The sequence below is a fragment of the Equus caballus genome, chromosome 26 (genome assembly GCF_041296265.1).
Source record: "Equus caballus isolate H_3958 breed thoroughbred chromosome 26, TB-T2T, whole genome shotgun sequence".
Classification (NCBI taxonomy): domain Eukaryota; kingdom Metazoa; phylum Chordata; class Mammalia; order Perissodactyla; family Equidae; genus Equus; species Equus caballus.
The window spans coordinates 39,582,590-39,604,844 of NC_091709.1; the positions used below are offsets into that span (position 1 = coordinate 39,582,590).

Consider the following 22,255-nt stretch of genomic DNA (forward strand, 5'->3'; position numbering starts at 1 on the left):
GCCAATCTGAGGTCATGAAGATTTGCCCCTGTGTTTTTTTCTGAGAGTTTAATAATTTTAGCTTTTGCATTTAGGTCTTTGATCCATTTTGAGCTAATTTTTGTACGTGGTGTGAGGTGGGGCTCCAGCTTCCCTCTTTTGCATATGGAAGTCCAGTTGTCCCAGCACCATCTATTGAAGAGACTCTTTTTTTCAAGGGTTTTGGAACCCTTGTTGAAAATCAGTTGACCGTAGATAGATGGATTTATTTCTGAACTTTCCTTTCTTTTCCGTTGATCTGTGTGTCTCTCCTTATGTCAATACCATACATGTTTTGATTATTGTAGCTTTGTAGTAAGCTGTACAGTAAGTAAGTGAGAGTCTTCCAACTTTGTTATTCTTTTCAGAATTGTTCTGTCTATTCTGGATCCCTTGAAATTCCATGTGAATTTTAGGATCTGCTGGTCAATTTCTGCAAAAAAGCCAAGTGGGGGGGCTGGCTCCGTGGCCGAGTGGTTAAGTTCGCGCGCTCCGCTGCAGGCGGCCCACTGTTTCGTTGGTTCGAATCCTGGGTGCGGACATGGCACTGCTCGTCAAACCACGCTGAGGCAGCGTCCCACATGCCACAACTAGAAGGACCCCCAACGAAGAATATACAACTATGTACTGGGGGGCTTTGGGGAGAAAAAGGAAAAAAATGAAATCTTTAAAAAAAAAAAAAACGCCAAGTGGGCCTTGGATAGGGATCGCACTGAATCTCCGGGAGAGTGTTGCCACGCCAACAACATTAAGTCTTCCAATCCGTGAACACAAGGTGTCTTTCCATTTATTTAGGAACACATGCATTTTGAGCTAGGTAAAACAATAACCTTGGTAAGTGCAATTCTCAAGCAATGAGGTATTCTGTTCAACAGGCTTTGTTTCAGTATATCTGAAAAAATTCCTAAAACATCTAATCATTTTAACTCACCTTTTGAAAGGCAGGTTGTCAAGTACGGTTGAACCCCTTTAAGGAGTTTTTAAAGCATTGGCCATTATTCATTCAGTAGCGATATGAGCACCTACGATGTGCCAGCCGGTGTTCTAGGTATCAGGGTATAGCAGAGAACCAAACTGACAAGATGCTCCCCACTTTCTGGGGGGGATCAGGGGGAAGCTGAGGATAAACAAAATACATGGGGTGCTAGATAGCAGTGAGTGTCCTGGGAACAGTGAAGAAGGGAAGGGACGGTGAGTGTTGGGGGGACATTGTGATATTATATGGGATCATCAAGGAAGGCCTTGCTGAGAAGGTGCGTTTGACCAAGTATAGAGGTTCTGGTGTGTCTGAGGCCAGTGAGGTTGTCACGAAGAGAGAGGGAGAGAGTGTAGGAGACAAGGCCACAGAGGCAAGAGATGGGGAGGGCATCCAATCTTGTAGGTTCTTTAAAACTGGAATCTGACAGTGACTTCTCAGTTCGGGGGAGCCCTGAGGGAGTGCTGAGCAGAGGGGCATGATCTAGCTTCCCCTGTAGCATGCTAGAACCATTTCCAGCTGCTCTGCTGGGGGTAGGAAAGAGATGGGGGTCAGGCAAGGCAAAAACAGGGAGGCCATTTAGGAGCTGTTGCCATAACATAGGTGGGCCAGTGGAGAAGGGTTTGGATTCTGAATATACTTGGAAGGAATAACTAACAGAATTTGCTGGTGGATTGGAGGAGGCATATAAGAGGAAAAGAGGAGTCAAGTATGACTCACAGGTTTTCTCCCAGGTTTTCGGCTTGAGAAGCCTCAAGGATGCGATGGGGAGACGGGAGGAGCCAGCCCCATGGGGTGGGCAGGGAGAGCAGGGCTTCACTTTGGGATGGCCTCTGCTGGGTGTCCCAGTGTGATGTCTATAGGCAATTGGATATGAGTAGTATTGGATAAAAATTTTAAAAGACAACTTTTTATTAAAATTGGTACCCAATTCCTTGTAATCCCACTGTGTCCTCTTTGCGGCTCAAGTTTCCTGTTCTCTGCTGCTATGATTAGGCAGTGAGTGAGAGCAGCCCCCTTGAAAAATTTGCAAGATATCAGTGGGATGAGGGTGACACCATCTGTCCCTCCCTCGGCCCTGCCCATGGCAGCTGACATTCATAGCATACTGTGTGCTAAGGACTTGACGTGCATTCTTGTAAAATATGCACAGCATATCTTGAGGTTGGTCTCGGGCTAAGCAACTTGTGCCACTCAAAGCCAGCAAGTGGCAAAGGGAAGGCTCAGACCCTGGCTGCCTGGCTCCAGAGCCCACGCTCTTGAGCTTTTTCCATTGTCAGTGGCTGTCTGGCTCACACAGGGGGACAGGGATACACCTCTTTGCTCTCAGGGGCGCTGTCTTCATTATCCAGATGAGGTAGGTGCAATTGTTTGCCCTCTTTTATTGATGAAGGTTAACTGACTTGCCCGATGTGATACGGCTGCTAAGTGGTTGTTACGCATTGATTTGTAACCCCCGGCACCTCAGAATGTGACCTTATTTGGAGATTGGGTCTTTACAGAAGTAATCAAGTTAAAATGAAGCCATTAGGGTGAGTCCTGGTCCAATATGACTGATGTCCTTATAAAAAGGGAAAATTGGGACACAGAGATGGACATGCCTGGAGGGAAGACACCATGTGAGGATGAAGGCAGAGATCTAGGTGATGCAATTATAAGCCAAAGAAAGCCAGAGATTGCCGGCAAACGGCCGGAAGCAAAAAGAGCAGCCTCTCCCTCACAACCTCAGAAGGAACCAACCCCACTGACGCCTTGATCTCAGACTTCTGGCCTCCAGAACTGTGAAACAATCCATTTCTGTTGTTCAAGCCCCCGATGTTTGGTGCTTTGTTACAGCAGCCCTAGCAGACTGATACAGTGCTAGAAGCAAGATGTATCAAACATCAAGGTGCTGGGGATATGGCATTGAATGCCAAGTTCCTGCCCTCTTAGCATGTAAGGCTTTGTTGGTGGAAGACGGACAAAATGAATAAATATGTGATGTTGGGTGCTGACTGCCAAGAGGAAAAATAACCCGGGGAAGTGGGGTGGTGAGGAAGCAAGATGGTGTGCTAGTTCAGACAGAGATGCCTCTCTGTTAACGTGACATTTGAGATTTGAGCAGAGGCCTGGATGCCGCCATTGAGCTGGCAGGGAGGCCATCTGGGGCGTGGGCCTATGTCCAAGGTAGAGTAGGGGCAGGCGTGGCTGGGGTGGAGAGGTGATAGGAGATGGGGGAGGTAGGCAGGGCAGATCACGGAGTTTGGTTCTGTGATGGAGGGGAAGCCATTGAGCTTCCAGGAAGGCTCTGAGCGAGGGGACTGCTGCCTGAGGTGTTAGGAGAATCCCTCTGGCTGCCTCGTGGAGAGTGAGCCTGAGGTAGGAGCTTCTGGGTGGCAGTGGGCAGCTTTAGCATCAGAGTCGAGTCACTGGACGTGGAGGGTTGGGAAGGTGCTGGAGGGAGCAAGCCTCCATCGGCTTAGTGATTACTTAGGTCTGGGAGACAGAACTTGTGCATTCAGGGCTGTCTGATAGGAGTTGATGTGACTAAAGGATTTTCTTAAGGCTCTAGTGATGGCCAGATTTCTTGGACTCATGTGTGTACACAGAAATTTCAGTGAGAAGACAAGTGATGAATTAGTAAAAACTCTTTATAATGCAAATATAAACAATACTGTAGTATAAAAAGGTTAGTTCAAGATGCTTTCTAATTAAGGTAGGTGATAGATTATAAAACATCAACCATAGACTCAGAACAGGGGCTCACGGAGCTCAACTCTTGACAAATGAGAAAACCGAGCCCCAGAAGGTCTTGGTTTGTGCAACCAAAGACAAGTTCTAACTGCATCATTTTTTAAATTTGCTAAACTTTCAGTATCATTTTTAGAATTTTTCTGTGTTAGAGAAAAGTTTATCCTTTATGGTTTTTAGGTATATCAACATGAATAGGGTAATTTTTGCTTAATTGTTTATCAGAGACTCCAAGCTATCATGTTTCCTTAATTGTTTTTAGATAAATTTTAATCAAGTACATTTTGAGCCCTTATGAACCCAACCGCTGTACCAAGCCTGGATTACAACTTTGATTATGAAAATGAAGGATAGTAGAAATGAGTAAAACTCTGTTCATTTAACAACTTTATCACTAAAACTTTTTTTTAATGTCATAATGGTCCTAAGTGAACCACCTTTTTTGGCTGCTTTTATTCAATACCCTATTGTTTTACTAAATGACCAGAAAGCAGGTGACGTGAATAGCAGGGGAAGTCGGAGGTCTCGGGTGTTGTTACACGCTTCAGCTTCTAACGTCTTACCACTTAATTACACACGCCTCCTTTTTAAAGCAGAGCCTCTTTATTGTGGCATTTCGGGCTTAGCGCTGTGGTATTGTGGGAAGATCGTGGGCTGGAGCTCGGAGACCAAGTGAACTGCTCTGGCCCTTTACAGATCAGCCCTAAGACGACTTCTGCCTGAAAACTCGATGAGTCTGAACTGGATCCTGAATTTTACCCTAGCCCTAGTCAACTGCTTTTCTCTGTCAAGCAGTATTAGTTCAGATAAAGCCTCCTTAGTTTGGGATCTGTAGTAGGTCGCTAGGGCTGCCATGACAAAAGTCCACAGACTGGGAGCTTAAACAATAGAAATTTATTTCTCGCAGTTCTGGGAGCTGGGACGTCAGCATGAGGGTGCTGGCAGATTCCGTGTCTGGTGAGAGCCCTCTTCCTGGTTCACAGATGGCATCTTCTGTTATGTCCTCACATGGCGGAAGGCGTGAGGGAGCTCCCTGGGGTCTCTTTTATAAGGGCCCTAATCCCATTCATGAGGACTCTGCCCTTATGACCTCATCACCTCCCAAAGGCCCCACCTCCAAAATACCATCACATGGGGGTTCACAGACATTCAGACCATAGCACTGATGATTCGTGCCCATCTGACTGCACCAACTTCTTTATGGGGGCTGTTTGTGGGGTGGCTTTCAGGGGGGTTCATCCTTCCAGGTCGGGCTTTCCCCTGTGTCTCCTTTTCAGCCCTCCCCAACCTCTTCCCCCTGCACTGAGACATGGTTTAGATCACTGCTCCTTTCGGCCAGCCTAATGAGCGAGTGACCTGGAGCAGGGCCGTGAGCCCCTCTCTGCCTCCTTATTTATGAACTGTGGCTCTCAGCCTCCGTGATGCCTGGATCCATCATGTCACCTCACTTTAGGGCCCCATCTGTTACAGTATGATAGCTCAGTTTGGGGCATTAGTTTAGTCATTTCCCAGCAACCTGTGCTGCTGTCTGGGACGGTGACCTTAAGGGTAGAAGTTGGGGAGTGTAGACAAGTAGAGTGTTACGGTCATTTTGGAAAGATGCGGGTTTTAATGCCTTCTGAGAAGAGACCAAATTGAAAGGATGTTGTTGGCAATTATTGACTCCGTTCACTTTTAAATAAAGTAGATCCTGTACCTCTTTGCAGGAGAGAGTGGTAAGCACAAGGTCCATTTGTCTCTGGCAGGGTTCTGATTTTCTTGGCACCAGAACTTAGACAGTGCAGCTAATAGAATGTCAGGTAGAGCTCTGATGCCTAACATGTGGCAAAGGCTGCCAGACCCTTTGCCACGGTTCTGTTGTCCTTTTGGTAAGTGACACATTGGGCCTCAGAGGGCATTATTGCTCACATCCTACCCCAGGTTGTCCAGAAGGAGCTGAGAATTGGCAAGGGCTTTGCTGATTCAGGGTTGTTAGAGCTGCTTGAAACACTGTAGGCTGACGTGGTCCTTTTGGGAAGAGCGTTTCTCTTTGCTGAGAGGAGCCTGGTATACTTTCGCTGATTGATAGTGAGGATGGTCTCCTTATTTTGTGTGTAAGCAAAGGATATTTTCATCATTCTTCCTTTCACATCTGCTGGAGGGATGGAAATAGTCTAGATTTGGACGGATGAATTATTCCTCCAATAATCTAATGACAGAAGCTTGTCTGGCAGAATTGAGTTTATGGATAGGGGAAGGGGCTTGTGGTTCCGTACATTTTATAAATTCTGCCACAAAAGTTGTGAAACTAGAAACTTGATGTCAGGCTGGGGTCAGGAAGGTGCTGTGGACTGAATTGTGTCTCCCCCGGAATTCCTGTGTTGAATCCCTCACCCCCAGTGTGACCGAAGCTGGAGCAAGGGTCTTCAGGAGGTAAGTAAGGTTAAGTGAGGTCGTAAGAGTAAGGCGCTAACCCGATAGGGCTGTGGCCAGCCGTAAAAGAAGAGGGAGAGAGCGAGCCCTGCCTCCTGCAGGAGACGACACAGCGGGACGGCAGCCGTCCACAAACCAGGAGGAGACCCGAATCAGCTGCCGCCTAAATCTTGGACTTCCAGCCCCCAGAACCAGGAGAAATAAATTTCTGTTCTTTAAGCCGCCCAGTCTGCGGCATTTTGTTACAGTAGCCCAAGCAGACTAATGTAGAAGGAAAAAGTTAAACTTAGCAATTTTTCCAAAAATGACAACTGATTGGACATGAACACCAATATTCAAGCTTGTATTTGAGCCAAATGTAGGCATTCCCATTTATCTTTTTTAAATGGTCTTTTCCCCCTTTTTTTTTGAGCTTTGTTGACATACAATAAACCCTGCACATATTTAAAGTGTATAGTTTGATGAGTTTGGATATGTATATCCTGCGAAACTATCACCACATGAAGATAAGGGACTTGTCTCCATCACCTCCAGAAGTTTCCTTGTGTCTTTCTGTAATGCCTCCCCCCACCCCCGCTCCCGTCTCAGCCCTCATCCCCAGGCAACCGCTGATCTGCTTTCTATCACTATAGTTTGCATTTTCTAAAATTTTACATAAACAGAATCATACAGTATGTAATCTTTTCTTTTCTTTCTCGTCTGGCGTCTTTCACTGAGCAAAGCTATTTTCAGAGTCATCCAGGTTGTTGTGTATATTGACAGTTCGTTCCTTTTTACTGCTGAGTAGGATTCCATGGATATACATTCTTTTTTTATCCATTTCCCTGTTAATGGACATTTGGGTTGCTTCCAGTAGGTATATATTTAACTTTTAAAAAAAACTGCCAAACAGTTTCCAAAGTGATCGCATCATTTTCCACTGCTCCAGCAGTGTACGAGAACTCCATTTCTTCCGTACCCTCGCCAGTACTTGGTATAGGCAGTCTTTTTATTTCAGCCAGTGTTAGTGACTCTTGCATTTCCCAAACAACTAATGATTAGAGAGTTAGTGTGTGATTATTATGAATTTGTTTTAACCCTCTAGAAATACAACACAAAGGTAACTATAAGAATCTTTACTGTTTTATTATATGTAATGGCAAAAATGTTAGACATGACCGTCCTCAATAGGGAAGTGGCAGTGGAGTAAATCGTGATACAACAGTATGATGAGATATGCAGTCACCCAAATAAAGTAGAGTTGTAGTTGCTAACATGAAAAAATGCTCATGATGAATCAAGGGGGCGAAAAAGGACAGGTTGAACAGTTCATAGCTCTCTCGGTTGTGTGTGTGTGAGAGCAAAAGGGAGGGGGGTTTGTATAGGAGTAGACAAGATCTAGAAGCCCTTTGTTGCTGGACTAGTTCACGTCTAGTTTTTCATAATTCTAAATGAAGCTTTAATGAATGTCTTTCGGCACATGGCTGTTTTTATCAAGGCATATTGTCAGAGGTGGAGTTGCTGTGTCGTTGGTCATAGAGTTACACCTTTGGACACATGAGTCTGTGTGTGGACTTTATTTTGTTCCACTAATCTGTCTGCATTGGTGCCAGGGCCACAGCCTTTAAACTGCTGTAGAGTCATGAGCCACATAACAATGTTTCAGTCAATGATGGACCACATATATGATGGTGGTCCCATAAGATTAGTACCATAGCCAGGTGTGTAGTTAGGCTGTCCCATCTAGGTTTGTGTAAGTACACTCTATGATGTTTGCACAACAATGAAATCTCCTAATGATGCATTTCTCAGAATGTGTGCCTGTCATTAAGTGACACGTGACTGTAATTTATAATGTCTTTATCTGGCGGGACAGGTTCTCTACACTAACCTAACCACCCTTCTCTTTCAGAATTTTTCCGCCATTCCCAGGTTGTTTTCTTCCAGATGAACTTTAGAATCATTTGTAGAGTTAAAAAATATCTTTTGGGTGTTGATTGGTATTAGGTAACAATTTCAGAATATTTTGGGAGTGGTAGTTCCCTTCATTGATTAAAAAGTATTTACTTATGTCCCTAAGAGTTTAATTATTCTTATGTAAGTACTTCCTATTTCTTAAATATATTAGATATTTTATACATGTATTTGTGCTATTTTGAATGGGATTATTTTCCACTATATATTTTCACTGGTTGTTGGCATGTAGGAAACTATCAACTTACAGAATTTGGAAACTGGCCGTCTTAATGAATTTATTTCTGAGTTTTTTCAGTTGATTGTTTTGAGTTCTTCAGGTAGTCAGGCAAGCCATCAATCAATACTGAATTTGTGTTTTTTCCTAATATTTTGCTACATTTTCTGAAACAGTGTTAAATGATGATACTATCAATGTATTAGTTAGAATGTTAGCTGCTGTAACAAAGAAGTCCAAAAATTCACCACCACCAATAAGATTGAAGTTTCTCGCTCATGTATCAATTCAGCATGGTGTTCCAGGTTGGGCACTTCTCTTCCATGTGGTCATTCCAGGGACTCTGCCATCTTTAACACTGGCTTTCTGAGTTGCTCTCTTCACTGCCATTCTGCTCCACAGGAAGAGGGAAGAGCATGTAGGAGCAGGCATAGACTTAATGGCATGTGTTACTTCCACTCATATCTTCAAGGGGGAAAAATATCCCCTGGCCCAGCAGCCATGGCTCCGCTACAATCCTTACCACAGGAGAAGGGGGGCATGCTTTGGGTGGACAGTTCCAGTCCCTGTCCCCATGCAGCACACACTAATTTTGACAGCGCCTCTAGTGTTTCACCATCCGTGCACCCCTGCTGGCTCCATCGTATTGCTTGTCTCGTCAAGGATCAGTTTATTCCTTATCTACTGCCTTAATAACTTATTTTTATATAGCAAGACATGTCTTTCATTCAGTACCTGATCAGTTTGTAAAGTGCTGAATTGCTTTTTTTCTAAGCAATGCAGTTCTGCCTCACATTTGACTCATGCTTTTGGTGATTACTGACTTAAGCCAGGTTCTGCCAACACCTGAGATAGGCCTTGGAAGTAAATATGTTGGAAGATATGCTGATGCAGATGTGGAATAAAGGAACGCTGAGCTTGGCGGCAGAGCTCCTGGATTCACGTTCAGGCTCACCGCTTACTTCTGAGTTTGGGGGAGACATGCTGGTTGCCTGCCCAAGAGCCATTCACCCTCTTCTTTCTTGTCAGGAGAACCCAGTTTTGTCTGGGGATCAGGTGGCGATGGGCTACAGAGTGGTAGCCCCCGTCTCCCAGCCCCAGTGGTAGATGTTGTTCTAGGACTTGATCTTAGCAATTGTATTTTCTTAGGCAGGGATTAATTTAGACAGGGGCACATGACCTTCCCTGACCCCCAAGACATGGCAGGCCAGCTTCTAGAAAGGATTTCTTCTCATGCAGAGAGACAGGAAAGGAACAAGCACTGATTTTTTTGCTCCTCTCTGTTGTTGTGTGGGACCAACTCTGAGGCCAGGAGAGGAAAAGGCTGAGGGTTATTCAGCTCACCGTTGGGAGCAAATAAGCCTGAAAAGGCTTGGGTCCTTGTAGGATGCCACTGAGACCTCGCATTAACCGAATGCAGAAATAATGCTCCTCTGGACCAAGGGTTCTCGGCCTTTGCACTGTTGACATTCTGTGATGGGGAGGGGGTGCTGAACTGTGCATCAAAGGAGGTTTATCAGCATCCTGGCCTCTGTCCACTAGATGCCAGTAGGACGCACACAAACACACCATGTTATAACAGCCAGAAATGGCTCCAGACGTTGCCAAATGTCCCCTGGGGGCAAAATTGCCCCAGTTTGAGAACCACTGCTCTAGACTTTTGGTTGTGACGTGGGGAATTTCTTCCTTTAGACTTGTATAGTTGGATATCATATTCCTTACAGCCAAAAGCTTCTTAACTGAGCCAGCGACCTTGGACCATCCTTAACCCCTTAGAGCCTGTTTCCTCTGAGGGCTGATGCAAGGACACTTGTTTCTGGACAGTGAGGTTGTTTGTGTGTCCTCATGCCGGTCCGCGCCCTCGCTGTCCGTGTTGGCGTGGTTCTGGCTGGTACCAGGGTCTTTATAGAGTAACTGCAGGGGATTTTCTGTCTCCCCGTCTGCAGAGGTTTTGTCCCAAGTACGGAACTTCCGATGTATTTTTGAGGAGTTTGTTTTCTTCCAGTGCCAGCTTTATGCAAGTTACGTGTTCTGCTTCTTGGTTCTGAGTGTCCCCACCCGTCTTATAGCTGCTGGATATTGGAGAGAAGAGCCAACTTGGGGCTTGAATTCATCTGGAGAGAGCCAGGCTTTCGTGCCTTGGTCACTGTTCCTGTGTGCCTTCTTGGCGGCCCTTTCCCTCCCAGCCACTGAGAGCTTATTCTTCAACTGTCACTGCTTCTATGCAGATGGCTTGTCTCTGGGGACAGGGAAGCAAAGGAAGAGCAAAGAGGAGGACTGTGGCTCACACTGAGATCAGAGGAAGCAGGCGATGCAGTGTTGGGGAGGTGTGTTCTTGGCCTCCCAACCCGCGACTCCGAATTACATTCCATTATGAATTACTCTGGTGCTGATGCTGCACTTGCTGGTTGCACACTCCCAGTGCCTGAGGCCCTTGCGGGTGGTGGAACCAGAGCGCCCTGGGAGGATGCGTCCTGAGCTGCAAACGGCCATTCTGAACCCATTCAGCTGCGGCATTGAGGATCGGGAAGGGCCTCTCGGGAGGTCTCTAGAGAAGGCTGCTCTGTGTGGAAGGGTAGCATTTAGTCTCTGTTGAGCGTGCCGGTTCTGTTCTCCTGGGTGTGAATTTTGAAGAATATTGAGTTCTACCAGCAGAACATTACAAATAATGAGACTCCATCCTCAAGATGTTCTTCCTTCTCTTGTGGCTCTAACAAGTTGATTTCCATACAGTAGGCTTTGGTTGGTTTGTTTGTTAAATATTTTGTATGTGGGTTAAAATGTGTAAAGCAGAAAAAGAACATTTTCATACACTGCATCATTTAATATCTTCATGGGATGATTATTTTACTAGGTCTTCTGGTTTGTGATTATAAATTCTTAAGTGTTTCAGTATTCTCAGCATCGTGTGTGACTCAGGGTTTAGAATATGTTTTGAAGGGCGCATTTGCCCCACACGTTCGTTTTCTTGCCTGTACAGGTGGTTCCCAATAGAACTCAGTTGCCTTCGTCTCCTGCCATTTTCCATCATTTCTGAGCCTACTGGCCTGTAGCCCCCCCAAAAATAGTGATACCTTTTAGTGAGCCTGTTATATGCTTGTCAATCATTATTTTTCAAACCTATAACCCTCCAAAGTTGGTGCCATTCAGCTCCTTTTACCGCTGAAGACACTGAAGCTCAGACCTTCTTGAGGCTTCTCCGTCACGTGGACAGTATTTCAGCTGAGCTAGCGCCACTGCGAAGGCCACTTTGGAGGTGGGAGTATATGGATGTCAGGGAGCGCTGGGGTGCACTGTGCCTGAAAAAGAGTAAAATCTGGAAACATGGAGAGCATCACAGCCAGCCATGCAAAGTTTCTACATGGGAAGACAGGGAAAATGGGTGTTAGTGGTGAGAGTGAGTGGCCTTTGCCATCTAAATGTTATAATGAATTCAGAAGGGGAAAAGTAATTAGAGCAATACTTGAACACGTGTGCTGTCGCTTGCCTTCTCTGAGATAGCAGCGAGTTTGTTGTGTTGTGTTTTAAGAAGCTTTCTCACCCAGCATGCAGATTCCCGAGTCATCGTAAGCAAGGGATTGGGACAGACCCGGGTGCTTGTGTTGCGTGTGCATGTATGCGTGCACGCATGTGTGCACATGTGCATTCAGTGTTAATCCTAATACACTGCAGCAGTGGAAATGGAATGGAGACCTTGAATATTTCACCCACTTTTTGAGGCTGATCCGCATGACCTGCCTTTGAGTAGATGGCAGCACATTTCAGTTAGAAGATGGAGCATCCTGTGGTCAGGTGACTTGTGACAGGCTGGACAGCTGGTGAAAGGGGGAACCCTGACTCAGACCCCACTGCAGCTGACTCTGAGCCTGTGCTCTTTATCACGTCCCCCTGCCATTGCCTCTCTGGTCGCCCTCTTGTGAGCTAGACCAGCAAAGCATTCCCTCTGCAGCAGAGCCAACTCTGGTTCAGCTGATAAAAAATGAGGTTCTGAAAGTGCCAAGCCAAGGCCCGAGGCTTCAGTCTTCCCACAGACACGTAGCTAGTGCCAGCCGCAGGTCAGGGGCCCACTGTGCCCACCCTGAGGCCTGGCCTGGGACACTCCCCGCCCTTACCTCTCGGCCAGTGCCCTGTAAAATCCCTGTAGCATGTGCTCACCCTTTGGTTCTTCTCCTGCCCAAGCAGCACGGTATTGGCTCAGAAAGGGTCAGTGATTGTTAGCTGCAAGAGTAAGGCAAAGATGATTCAAAAGAGAGAAAATAATTTTAGGAAATTTTTAAAAGAAAAAAATGTCTTCCAGTTGGTCTCTAACTGATGCGGAAGGTCGAGTTAAGCAGAAGCCCTGCTAGTGGCCTTATTGTGAGCTGGATCCGGGATATGGATGTCGTAACGCGATGAGAGTGGACTCTTGGGGGGCACTGCCCTGCACGTTTCCTGTCAGGGTTCCGCAGACCGTCTGAACGCAGTGCGGTGACCTTTCTGAGGAGGAAGCCTCTTGTTTACAAAGGAGTTGTACTGCTGTCACTCCTCCAGTTAAACAAAAGCTTGACCTCATTGCTTACCTGTGAACTCCCCACCCCCTGCAGGGGCTCTGGGGGCCTTGCTCACGTGCCTGTTCCTCCACCTGTCTCCTGCCATCCCCAGCCCCCACCCTCCCAAGCTGGCACGGTGGCAGAGTCACTGCCACTTCAGGTGAGGCGTGACGCTCGCCACCATCACTGTGTGGCCTACTTTAAGGCGGGAAGTCCTGGCCGGTTTGTTGTTACTCAGTGTCTGTTCTGTTTTCATTCGTCCGAAGGGCACCATTGGTATCCCTTGGCAAGTATTTAATGAGTGTTCGAGCTGTGCCACCTGGCCTGTCTTACTCACTGTGCAGCTTTGCTTTTATGGCATGAAACGAGCATCATTATAAAGATGGCTGACTTCCAGAAAGAAGATAGGCCGATATTTTACCATTTGCCTGATGCGAGACAGGCTTTTAAATTGGCTTGCTTACGTTTCTCTGTAGACGAGCTTCTGGCGCTCCGAAGTCAGCATTATCTGCACAGGAGCAGCTTCGCGCTGTCTCCTTTCTAGGAACTTTTGAAGGAAGCATTTAAAATTTTATTTTACAGTGTGAAACATTTTTTAATCGACTATAACTCTCCCCCGACCCATATTGTTAAATTACTTTTTAAAAAAATTTTAATTGTGATACAATGTATATAACATAGAATTTATCATCTTAACCATTTTTAAGTGTGTTAAATTACTTGTTGAGCCCATGGTCTACCCCTTTGGAATTTTTAATCATGTTTCTTACGTGGAACCATTCTAAGTCATGCCAAGAGTCCTGGAGAGTGTCAGACTGTGTGATGTCAAAGGGAAACCAAGGGAAACACAGACTTTGGCAGTGGTGCAGAGTGACGCACTTCCTGGTCTCTCTTGATGAAGCTCGGATGTGGTTCAACCTTTTTTATTTGGTAACTTATATTTTGTGTTTTATTATTTTGTTTTAAGGTCAACCTGCTGAGCCTGTGAATACGTAAGATTAAAAATATAGTAATTATATCTTACTTATAGCTCAAGGAATGCTTTTAAAATGGTATAGTGCCTGAGGTGAAAGAAATGAGGAAATTTAATTTCCTGTTTAATCATAGCTTTTCCTGACTGTTTAGCACTTTTCAAACTGATTTTGAAAACACGGCTAGTTTTTCCTCCCAAATTCATGTGTTTCCCTGAGATATTTAGGTATTTATTCTACAGGTGAAGAAGAACGTTCCTAATCTTTTTTTTTATATAGTATATATACATCATTTTTATTAAGTGTTTATATCTATTGCAATTACTGGCCAGTCATATTGGGGTTCTGGTTTCCTGAAAAACAAAGCCCAAACAATGAAACTTCCCTGGAAATATTCCGTGAGCTATTCTCGCTGGAGAAGGGTCTTGCCAAACATAATATGCTGATAGAGGCGGGAAAGGGAAGGGCAGACTCAGGGTGGCACTCCCTGGTCTGTGCCAGGGTTCCAGTCTTGGCAGCTTGAACAGAGGGGAGGGGTGTGAAGAGGAAGCCAGGCCCTGAAAGGTGGGACTCAGTTCAAGGCGGCTATTTTTCTAATTATGAGTTAAAAACTCACACTCAGGAGAGGCTGGACCGAGTCCCTGGGTCCCTTCGGGATTTGTTCAAAGGAGCCCCACTTTTTCTGGTCAGGAAAGAGATTCAGTCCAATGTGTGCACATCGCTCCAGTTCTTACAGCTTAACCGGCAAGAGCCGTTGCATGAAACACAATATTCATTTCTTTTTTCTTTTGTTGTTGGTGGTAAAGTAGACATAACATAAAATTTACCATTTTAACTATTTTTGACGTGTACAGTTCAGTGTCATTCAGTATATGCACATTGTTGTGCAACCATCACCACTGTCCATCTTCAAAACTTTTTCATCTCTCCAAACAGAAACTCCATACCCACCTGACAGTAACTCCCTGTTCCCCGTTCCCCCACCCCTACTGACCACCATTCTACTTTCTGTTTCTATGAATTTGACTAATCTAGGTCCCTCATATAAGTGGAATCATACAATATTTGCCCTTTTGTGTCTGGCTTATTTCACTTAAAATATCTTTAAGTTTCATCCATCTTGTAGCATGTGTCAGAATTTCCTTCCTTTTTAAGGCAGAATAATATTCCAGTGTATGTATGTACCACATTTTGTTTATCCATTCATCTATCGATGGGCACTTGGGATGTTTCCATCTCTTGGCTATTGTGAATAATGCTACAATGAACATGGGTGTGCAAATATTTAAATCCTTGCTTTCAATTCTTTAGGATGTGTACTGAGAAGCAGAGTTGCTGCATCATACGGTGATTTGGTAAACAAATGAAATGTTTAAATTTTTGAGGAGCTGCCATACTGTTTACGTGGCAGCTGCACCATTTTGCATTCCTGCCAGCAGTGCACAGCACTCAGTTTTGAAACCTCTTGGACCAAGGCTGCTCTAAGTAGAACATTTTCTTTTTCAAAAGCCACAGCAGCTGTGGGCATCAGACTTGATTCCACCTCTCAGAGAGGATGCAGCAGAACCCCTCCAATTTCCTCTGAGAAGTGTCTGTGGGCGCCTGGCAGTGGGCTGGCCGCCTTGGCCACGCACTTTGCTCGTGCCCAAGGGCACTTGAGTTGACAGCTCACAGGGAGAGGATCTTCCAGGTCAAGGTGTCTGACTGAGAAAGCCACCGTGGCTGAACCCCACACTGAGCTCGGAATCTTTAGCAGCGGGAGGCAGAGGCTGAATCATGAGATAACTCCCATTCTCTTTGAAGACTGTTCTGAATACGTGGAGGTGTTCCCCTCGTGGCTGGGCGTTAGCCCTCAGCGAGGCTAAAGGAAAAGTCTCATAAAGGTAGAATTTCGGGGAGCCAGAGTGGAGACCTTCATGGTGGCCTTTTCCACTGACCAGAGGCAACTGGTTCTTTCTTCCCTCGTCCCGTCCTTGAGCTTCCGCACAGAGAGTGGGGGTGATGGTGAAGAGAGCATGTGACCTTAATGGCATCAAGAGCTGGCTTAAGGGGCCAGCCAAGTGGTTAAATTCGCAGGCTCTGCGTCAGTGGCCTGGGGTTTCACTGCTTTGGATCCGGCGTGCGGACATGGCACCCCTCATCAAGCCATGCTGAGGCGGTGTCCCACATGCCACAACCAGAAGGACCTACAACTAGAATATACAACTATGTACTGGGGGCTTAGGGGAGAAGAAGGGAAAAAAAAAAAGGAAGATTGGCAACAGACGTTAGCTCACGTGCCAATCTAAAGAAAAAAAAAGGAGAAGCAGCCCAGGAGATGTGCACATCAAATAAAAAGAAAAAAAAATAAGAGCTGGGTTAAGTTCCCCTTCAAGCATGTTTCTGAGATAGCTGCTGAGTGCTGCTCGCCCAGAAGGTGGTTTCAAATAGGGTCCACAACCCCATGTCCCGCGTGTGTTAAGCCACTCTCCGGCAGGAGGGGCTCTGTCCAGGGGAATCCTTTGTTTCTAAAAGAGCTTCGAATCCCCTAGCATTTTCACCTAGCCATTCTAATCTCCAGTCTTACAACTTGCAAAATGTTTCCTTAGAAATGTTCCGTTAGATGGCCAATAGGCACATGAAAAGATGCTCATCATCGCTGATCATCAGGGAAATGCAAATCAAAACTACACTAAGATATCACCTTACACCCATTAGAATGACAAAAATATCTAAAACTAATAATAACAAATGTTGGAGAGGTTGTGGAGAAAAAGGAACCCTCATACACTGCTGGTGGGAATGCAAACTGGCGCAGCCACTATGGAAAACAGTATGGAGATTCCTCAAAAAATTAAAACTAGAACTACCATACGATCCAGCCATCCCACTACTGGGTATTTATCCAAAGAGCTTGAAGTCAGCAGTCCCAGAAGTCCTATGCACCCCAATGTTCATTGCAGCATTATTCACAATAGCCAAGACATGGAAGCAACCTAAGTGCCCATCAATAGATGAATGGATAAAGAAGATGTGGTACATATATACAATGGAATACTACTCAGCTGCAAAACAGAACAAAATCATTCCATTTGCAATAACGTGGATGGACCTTGAGGGAATTATGTTAAGTGAAATAAGCCAGCGAGGGAAGGATAATCTGTGTATGACTCCATTCATATGAGGAATTTAAAAATGTGGACTAAGAACAGTTTAGTGGATACCAGGGGAAAGGTGGGGTGAGGGGTGGGCACAAAGGGTGAAGTGGTACACCTACAACACGAATGACAAACATTAATGTACAACTGAAATTTCACAAGATTGTAAACTATCATTAACTCAATAAAAAAAAAATACAAAAAGAAAAGAAATGTTCCATTAAATATCATGTAAGAAATAGTACTTTCTTTTCCCTTTTAATCTTAAATGTTAATTACTATTTATCTTTTCCTTCGCCTTCTTAAGGAACTATCAGGCTCTCCACTTCTGCCTCTTATTACAGCAGATTTCCTCTTTGACCTCAGCATCCCTGGGAAGTCTCACCAGATTTTGAGTCTGCCTTTGATCCCCCTCAGATATACAACAGTTTGAGCTTTTCCCTTCTCATACCGTGTATTTCTCAATCTTTCTCGTTAACACATCTAACTAGCATCCTTGTTTGCTTTTGTGACAATAAAGGGCATTATTAGTAAACATCTGGGTTTCAATTGATCCTTTTAAAAATGCAATGCATTTTGTCTCCGTCTCTAAATCTTGTGCTTAATTTTCAGTTTGTCGTTAGAATAAGAGGTAATGTTTGTTGATCACTCACTCTTTTCCAGGCACTGTGCCAAATTGTTTACATGTGGTGTCTCATTTGATGCCTGAAGCTTTGTGAGGCACCATCATCCCTATGAAACTGCAGCCAGAGAGGTCAAGGAATTAGCCCAACAAGCAAATGGTGGAGCTGGAATTCGAGGCTCTGACCCCCAAGCTCATGTACTTAAACCAGGCGTTATCATAGCCTCAGTCTTGCTTGGTTAGCCTCATTTTGAAGCACTTGTTAAGTGCCAGGCTCTGTGGGAAGTGTGTTAACACAATCACCATGACCCAGACACTATTTTAGCCCCGTTATTAGTGATAAAAAGGCTGCAGAAGAGTTCAGTGTCATCCCTGCTCCAAGGAGGAGGCTAACAAGTTCTGTTTGGCTGAATCCTGACTCTGGGTTTGGTGAACTTGGTTCATGATCTCTGGGTGGCTCTGCTCTGCACCTGAATCTGTGTTCGTTGATCTAGCTTGCCAACCTGATGGGTGAAAAGAATGGCATTTCATTGTAGTTTTAATTTGCAGTTTTCTTATCGGAAGAGTGAGCATCTTCTCATTTTTCTAAGTACTGTCTGTTTATATCCTTTGTTCCTTCTGCTTTTTCAAATCAGACAGCTTCCTTCATCACTGGGTATCTATCCCTCAACAGGCACTGACTTCCCTATCTCAGCCGTGCCATGTTCGCATGAATTAACATGGGCAGCATACAGTGGACACTTCATTCCATAAGTACTGGTCACAGCCTCAGTTCTTGGTTATGTTCCTTTTTCTATGTCTTTTTCAAATTACATTAAGTAGGGCAAAAAATTTAAATGAGAAAGAAATAGCAACCAGCCTCATTCGTTTGAAACGAGTAGTTGTGGTTCATTGTAACTGCATTTAAATGAGGAGAGGAGTATCAGTCAGTACAGGGAAGGTTGTGCAGCGGTAACAAAAAATCCCTGGTCTCAGTGATTTTTACACCGGTCGAGTTCCACCTCCCTAGGTCAGCAAGGAGTGTTGGCTCTCTGTAATTTCTCAAGGAGCCAGGCTGGGAGGGGCTTCAGCTCAACACATGTTTGCGTGATCTTAGAGGCAAGAAAAGACAACCTGATGCACTTTGAGTTGGCTTCTTAAGCCTGTGCAAGAAGTGACACATATTCCACTGACCTCACTGGCCAGAGTGAGTCAGATTGCTATGCCCAGGTTCAAAAGTGCAGAGACAGGGTCCTGCTGCGTGCACACCCGAGGGAACCGAATGCTTGTGAATCCTCGATGACCATCACAGGAGGTGTGTGGTCATCTTCTGTACCTTGAATAGCAGACATCCTTAGACTACACTGAGCAAAAAGAGATTTGGTAGTGACTTAAAAAGCAAAAGCTCTGTCCTGACAAAAATAACAGGTGAAGACAGAATTTAGCTCTCCTCCTCTTAAATCATGGTGACGACATTATCAATAAGCCAGTGGGGTCACAGGTATTGTTTTCTAAAAGCTGTGTCTTCAGGACTGGCCGGGAGTTGATACGTGTTGAAGCTGGGTGATGGTGACGTTGCTGTTCTACCTGCTTTTGTGGACGTTTGAAAATGTCTTTGATAAAATGTGCCATTTGCTGTGCATTTCCCATGTTTCTTTCCTCTCTGCCACAACCATCTCAGGTTGTTCTGATCCTCTGCTACATCCTGTCCTCTGCTACTGCATGTGTTTCGAGTCATCTCCTCAGTTGTTTGTTGGATATAAGCACATTTTAAAAAATTATTTTGTTGGCTTTCCCTTTGTTCTAAGATGTCAAACTCTTCGTAATGTTTTAGAGTATTTCTTGATGACCTCTAGTTGTATTATATCTGTTTCTTTTTTTAAATGGTGAGGAAGATCGTCCCTGAGCTAACGTCTGTGCTGGTCTTCCTCTATTTTGTACGTGGGACGCCTCCACAGCGTGGCTTAACGAGTGGTGCACAAGTCTGCACCCAGGATCCAAACCTGCAAAGTCCGGGCCGCTGAAGCACAGTGCGTGAACTTAACCAGCACGCCACTGGACCGGCCCCTGTTTTTTTTAAGGTGTAGATTTATTGAATTTCAGAGTTCAATTACATCACAGTCTAATGATAAAAAGTATTATTTTCTGTCTCTTCCCTTTACCTCCTCCCTAACCTCGGTGTATGTTTTAGAGGTGAGATCATTTTCTTTATTTATAAAAAGAAAGCTGTAATGACCCCGAGACCATGTGGTCCAGGGGCCAGCAGTTCTAACACGTGGTACAGCTGGCATTGCACACGTCCTGACGTTCTTCCTGGCTGCCTGCTGGGTTGTAGGCACTGTGCAGAGTGGGAAAAACAACAGAGAGGAAGAGGACAGACCCTGCCCTCAAGCTGCTCGCCGCCTGAACCAGACCCTTCAGCGGATAATCATCAGAACAACGTTGTAGGTCGATGACAGACATGCCCATGGAACCGGGTGGAGGAGTAACAGCGTGTGGGAGGGGGACCATTCTGCCTCGTCAGGGGGGCGCTGAGCCAAGTCTCACGTGAAGAAGGTTAGCAAGGCGGTTGGGGAGGACGTCCAGGTAGAGGGGCAGTGAGGGGCAGGCAGGAGCCACAGATGGATCTGCGTTCTCACAAAGTTTGAAGCTGAGATGAACAGAGGGGGCGGGCGAAGCAGGCAGGCGTCGAGCGATGGAGGCCTTCGAGTGGCTCTTTGAGAAGCGTGGACTTTACCCCGCCAGCTTTCAGTCAATATTTGTGTGCGTTACGTGGGTTGTTCACCATAATGACAGTCGCTTTGCATTATCAGATTGATTCATTAGGACCCACCCAGCCACGGCACTGTGCCCATGGTCACTCAATGCCGAGGAAAACAGCATTGATCTGCTCACACTCCGGGCTGTATTTCTCAGGTTCAGCAAATATCCAAGGATGCTTTAGCACAGACCAGGCCTGTGTCCTGATTGAGGAGGCCTAGCTCAGGAGTACCATTGCTCCATCCCAATAGGGTGGTATGTTTCTCCTGTAGAACATGGGTCCCTCCTGGCAGGATCACCAACTGGTGAAGATGCCGGGCGTCATGGCCCAGAAGTGTTCCCCCCCCAGTCTCTTCTGAGTGACCCCCACACTCAGCTACCTGACTGGGAAGCTGCGCTGGGAGCATGATGGAATAATTCAGACATCTTCCTCTCCCTGGGGAAAAATCCAGGGGCTTTCACGGCACACAGGCAAAGGTCTTTTCAGGGACAGAAGGTTGCCTCCCCCAGAGATAGTCTGTGTTATGCTTGGTCTCACGTGTAGACTGGAGGCCTCCCAAGACAGAAGCACACAGCTCTCACCTGTACACGGATTCCCATGTGTGGCTGAGAAGCTGGCCTCATGGTGTCAGAGTCACTTTGAAGGGAGACAGAATTTCTTTTGCTCTTGACTCTGGAGCCTGCCTCATCTCCGGCATTGCTGGAGGCTTGCCCAGCACCTGTGTCCCTGGAGCCTGGCTCGTGGCCCCCCGGGCCCTCCCAGGCCGTCCCTCTGTCCTCCTGTCCTGTTACGTCTCATCTCTTAGAGCCACACTGGGGCCTGCTCGTGTCTTCCTGGCCTCGGCACATTTACTCTCCATTGTAAATGTCACCACTTTCTTCCTCCTGTGTTTTTCCTCTTGTTTTCCAGGCTCTTCAGAGTAACCTGAGGTATTCCTTGTTGCCAAGACGGCTTGTTATCAGCAAGAGATTAGCCCAGTGCCTGCATCCTGCTTTGCCCAGCGGTGTGCACTTAAAAGCCCTCGAAACTTATGAGATTGTCTTCAAGATTGTGGGGACCAAATGGCTGGCCAAGGATTTGTTCTTGTACAGGTACAACAGCTTCCCCACGGTACTACTTTTTTATTACCCAAGTAATCCCTGTTTCAGTTCACAAGATTAAAAAATGATACAAGCAGAATATGGAGGGGTGTGCAGCCATTCGTCATAAAGCCACCACCAGGAGGTTAACCAGGGCTCACCCTCTGGAGTGCATCCCCCCAGACTCTCCTTCAAGTCTGTTTTAGCTAGGAGCGTAATGTCCATTCTGCCCAGGTGCCTGCTCTTTGCTAACAGTATGTGCGACCATCCCACGACAAGTGAGCATCTCCTCCACCAGTTTAAATGGCGGCCTGGCTGCTTTGGAAACCCACTTCAGCTGGCTCATGATTTGGAACTTCTGATGAGGCGTCTCACTTATCCCTCCTCTTTTTCCTTTCCCAAAGCTGTGGGTTGTTTCCTCTTCTGGCGAACGCAGCCATGTCGGTGAGGCCCGTGCTGCTTGGCCTGTATGAGAAGTACTTTCTCCCGCTGCAGAAGCTGCTCCTGCCCAGTCTCCAGGCCTTCATCGTGGGCCTGCTGCCCGGCCTCGAGGAGGGCTCGGAGATCTACGACAGGTGGGTGTGCTCCCGCCAGTGCAGACAGCTGTGCCGCATCCAGGCCGGCGGACAAGCAGCTTGTGTTTCATTTCACTGCTTTATAAGAAACGGGAAGAAGTACAGAGACATAGGAAAAGGGAAACGTGCAGAAGTGGGCTTGATGTTTTACATTTCTCTGGGGGCTCTCTGCTTGACAGAGTACTGTGTTTCCTTGGGAGTTACCTCCCTTTGCAGGGAAGAGTCAGAAGGCGAGAAAGTTTCCCAGGTTCACACAGTCAGCCAGTTGCAGAGATGGGATTCTGCCCCACGTTTGT

At 46.0% G+C, this 22,255-nt stretch overlaps 1 protein-coding gene across 4 annotated transcripts in view; it reads left to right on the forward strand.

Annotated features, from left to right (window-relative positions):
* DOP1B (DOP1 leucine zipper like protein B) overlaps nt 1-22,255 on the forward strand; it is a 97,877-nt gene that overhangs the window by 8,447 nt on the left and 67,175 nt on the right. For all 4 annotated transcript variants that reach the window (XR_011432852.1, XR_002804224.2, XM_023630120.2 and 1 more), the window contains exons 3-4: nt 21,215-21,396; nt 21,789-21,959. Coding sequence is in view for 2 of the 4 variants with exons in the window: in XM_023630120.2 (XP_023485888.1) it covers nt 21,215-21,396; nt 21,789-21,959 (353 nt within the window). In the remaining 2 variants the exon portion in view is untranslated. The remainder of the gene's footprint in view (nt 1-21,214; nt 21,397-21,788; nt 21,960-22,255) is intronic.